A 3,338-nucleotide genomic window follows, 5' to 3' on the forward strand; every position below is an offset into this window, starting at 1 on the left:
TCTCCGCGACTTCCGTCGTAGTAAAAGGCGAGCCAATGGGAACCGGGTTTGTCGCGGGTGTCTGTATTAAAAACATAACAGTATCTGTTTTGGGTCGAAAGGCGGGGTATCTCATCCAGTGCAAAAACCCCTTTAAATTGATCCTTGGTAGTGGGCTGGGTCTTGAGCACGTAATCTATCTGAAACGTATCCATGGCTAATTAATTATCTTCAGATCCAAGGGGTCGTCGTTTTTTCTCTCTCAACCTTTGAAATCGTAGATGACATTCCTACTTCTGTCAATCTGAAGGAGTCCTTGTGATTCAGAGTACACGATACAATTCAGGGTATTGGGTAGAGCAACATCAAATCCCGCTTCCAGACGCACGTTTCCCTCCTTTACAAGATTCAAATGACACCCATCGCTTAGATCGGGGGTGAGGTCGAAGGCATAAAGTGTGTACCCTTGTGCATACTCCTCCCTATTTATAGCCATCCCACGGTCTGAAAATAATCGACTTGTTCCCATGAACAGTGTATTGTAGGCTTCTACATAGTTCTGATTCTTCCCTTCTTCGAAACAGGGGCGCAGCGGTCTCATTGGTAGGGGCTCTCCATCTACTGTGATGGAAATATAATTCAGATTGTAATGTTTAAAGTTATACGGGTTTTTTCCATAATTCCCGTTGAAAGCGTCGTTATCCACAAACCCTATAATAATTCGGTTAGGAATCTGTCCAAGAAAAAGATTATCTTTATTGATCGACATATTTCCAGAGGGAATAGTAAAGGAACGTACGTCCACTTTATTGATGGGGTACTTGGCTGGGGTGTTTTCCAATCCTTTCGCGTGCGATAACATCACGGATGGGTTGATTTTCACTTTTCTAACGTAGAGGGCAGCCTTCTCAATAACGATCTTGTATTTCATCGTAGCATGAGACGTCAAGAGGCAGAATGCATCTTTATTTCGATTGAGCTTGATTTTTACGTCCACGCCTGGGAGCATGAGTCTCTCTTGAAAAAAGATGTCCCCGTACAAAGGCCCCAGTAAGGATACAGTCTTGCTTTCACTCGTGAAATCGTGTCTTTTTTTCAATCCATCGTTCACTTCAGGGTGGGGGAGTAGGGGGTTCACCACATCCAATTTTCCCGCTTTATCCTTGTAAAATAACTGCTGGGTCAACTGGGATGACATTGAATCGTTCCCATAGTGGGTTAACACATCTATGAACGCTCTGTAAGCGTTTGTATTGGATGGCTGTGACACGAGGGTCTCATTCAGTTTGACATCTATCTGACTAAAAAGTGAAGGTAAGAGAAGATTAATGGGTCCAACCGGGGCATCCTCAGCAAGATCGGTGTTGTCTGGGTTGACGACTTTCACTAATACATGAAGCATGGTTTGGGATAGGTCCATGTATTCTTCGGCGGTTCCGGACAGGTTGAATTCGATAGGGCCAGAATCGGTTATATTGCTAACTGGATGGTATTCTATCCATGGTCCTTTTACTATACTCATCTGCGTATACGGTACCGTAAATAAGTCCAATTCAGACTTGCAACAGATGTCACTTTTTTCATGAAGAAGGGCCATGATTTATGGATAAACCCGTGTAGAATTTGTAGAATTTAATCGAAAATATCCAATCGACGTCTTTTCACATGGGACTTCTGCGCTCGAATGACACGTTTCTTCCCTCGCTGTTTCCTTTTAACTATAATCACACGTCCACCTCCGCCCTGTGTTTTCTTTCTCGCACCATTCAAAGCTTTCCTGGCCATCCTTTTTCCAGCCTGTGAAACATTTCTTTTTGCTGCGGCTTTCAAGGGTTGTCCGCTTAATGTGTCCTGTACGATGTTCAGTCCTGTGTTCAAAACTTCTTTTCCCAATGACATTGCCCCCTTTTTTAGCAGAGGGGTGGCTGTTCGAAATAATCCTCTTACAAGACTTCCAAGGCCATGCCCCCGTTGCATCACGGAGCCCCTAAACACAGGGATTCCCATCCCATGTTGCTTTACATAGAGTGGGGTTTTGTGTATAATTCGGTTAAAGTTGTTCATACGGGTCATTTTGGATCGTTCTACCCTCACGGCAAATTAGAAGAGCGCTCTCGAAAATGTAGTTTCACAATGACTTTCCCACGTTCAAATGGTACCACTTCCCCCGTTTCAGTGGTTAATATAATCTCGATGGTTTCAAAATGATGAATCTTGAGAGGAACGTAGTGTGGAGATGTATAATACATGACGATATTCTCATGTCGTTTGTTTGGTACCACGGCAACCGTTCTTAGTAATGGGACAGCTGCATCCCCCACATGCTGAGATTGTACAATATCGGAATAGATGTAAAATGTATGAAACTGCATATGGACGTCTACCGGTAGAGGGCTCTCAGTCGATTCTCTAATACGGCATTCCCCATCAAATCCCAACAGTCGGGCTAAATAGCAAGATATGACAATTTCAAGCCGTTCCCTCATGTCTATGTGGCATCGTCGGGATCTTCTCTTGAAATAGAAACCGAGCTTTGAGCGGATCGCATCTGGAAGGATGGAGTTGATGGCTTCGCATAGGTCGTCTCCTGAACTGTAGTATCCGGTGGGAACCTTTAACATATGCGTTAAAGCTAGAGCGTTGTCGGGGTCTCCATTTGAGGTATACAGCTTTATCCAGTTTTGCCCGTCTTTCAAATTCCCCCATGTATTTTGAAATTGGATTTCCGCAAGCCCGACTTCGAAATCGTCGCTCAGTGAAAGTGGTCTGTGTAATTTAGTGGTGAAGTGACATGTTTTGTTTTCCGGAAAGTAACTCATGGAACTGTTACTTGGTAATGTGACATAAAACTGTGAACCCATTTTGTATATCCTATTCCTATCCTTCTCACACCCCAAAATGATTGTTCGGCTGTAGATAATCTACTTTTAACGGTTTTCGATTCTCTGTACCCAGCTATCAAACTCACTGCCATACCCTTTCCAACGAACCAGATATTCCTTTCTCCCCCTTTTCATCCGCGTTTTCAATACTTTCTCCACTGTATAGAGTTCCTCCTGCGATTTTGAGACTCTTTGCAGTTCGCGTTCATAGAAGGTACCTTTTATGACATGCCCATTAAAGTCCTTTATCCTATACACGACAATAGGTCTTGCTATTCTTGCCTTAATGGTAAATATTTCTTCCGACCAATTTGCTTTGTAACCCTTTTCAAAACGCAACTTACTTTTGCTGATACGCACCTTGTCACCTACCTCGAATTTGAATTTTTTACGCGACCTAGCTTTCTTGTATAGCTGCTTTCCATATAAAGCATCTAAGGCTTGTTTTTGATTTTCAATGTTTACCTGGTTCGGTTT

At 43.2% G+C, this 3,338-nt stretch overlaps 1 protein-coding gene across 1 annotated transcript; it reads right to left on the reverse strand.

The window, feature by feature from the left end:
• Positions 1-241: 241 nt before the first annotated feature.
• On the reverse strand, positions 242-1,576 carry LOC121421285 (uncharacterized protein F54H12.2-like). Its single transcript, XM_041615954.1, has one exon. The coding sequence runs from the start codon at positions 1,574-1,576 to the stop codon at positions 242-244; it is 1,335 nt and encodes a 444-aa protein (XP_041471888.1).
• Positions 1,577-3,338: the final 1,762 nt, after the last annotated feature.

This window comes from Lytechinus variegatus, chromosome 9 (assembly GCF_018143015.1).
Source record: "Lytechinus variegatus isolate NC3 chromosome 9, Lvar_3.0, whole genome shotgun sequence".
Lineage (NCBI taxonomy): Eukaryota > Metazoa > Echinodermata > Echinoidea > Temnopleuroida > Toxopneustidae > Lytechinus > Lytechinus variegatus.

Coding starts and splice junctions, on each gene's coding strand:
- LOC121421285 (XM_041615954.1), bottom strand. CDS start 1,576: ATGGCCCTTCTTCATGAAAAAAGTGACATCTGTTGCAAGTCTGAATTG.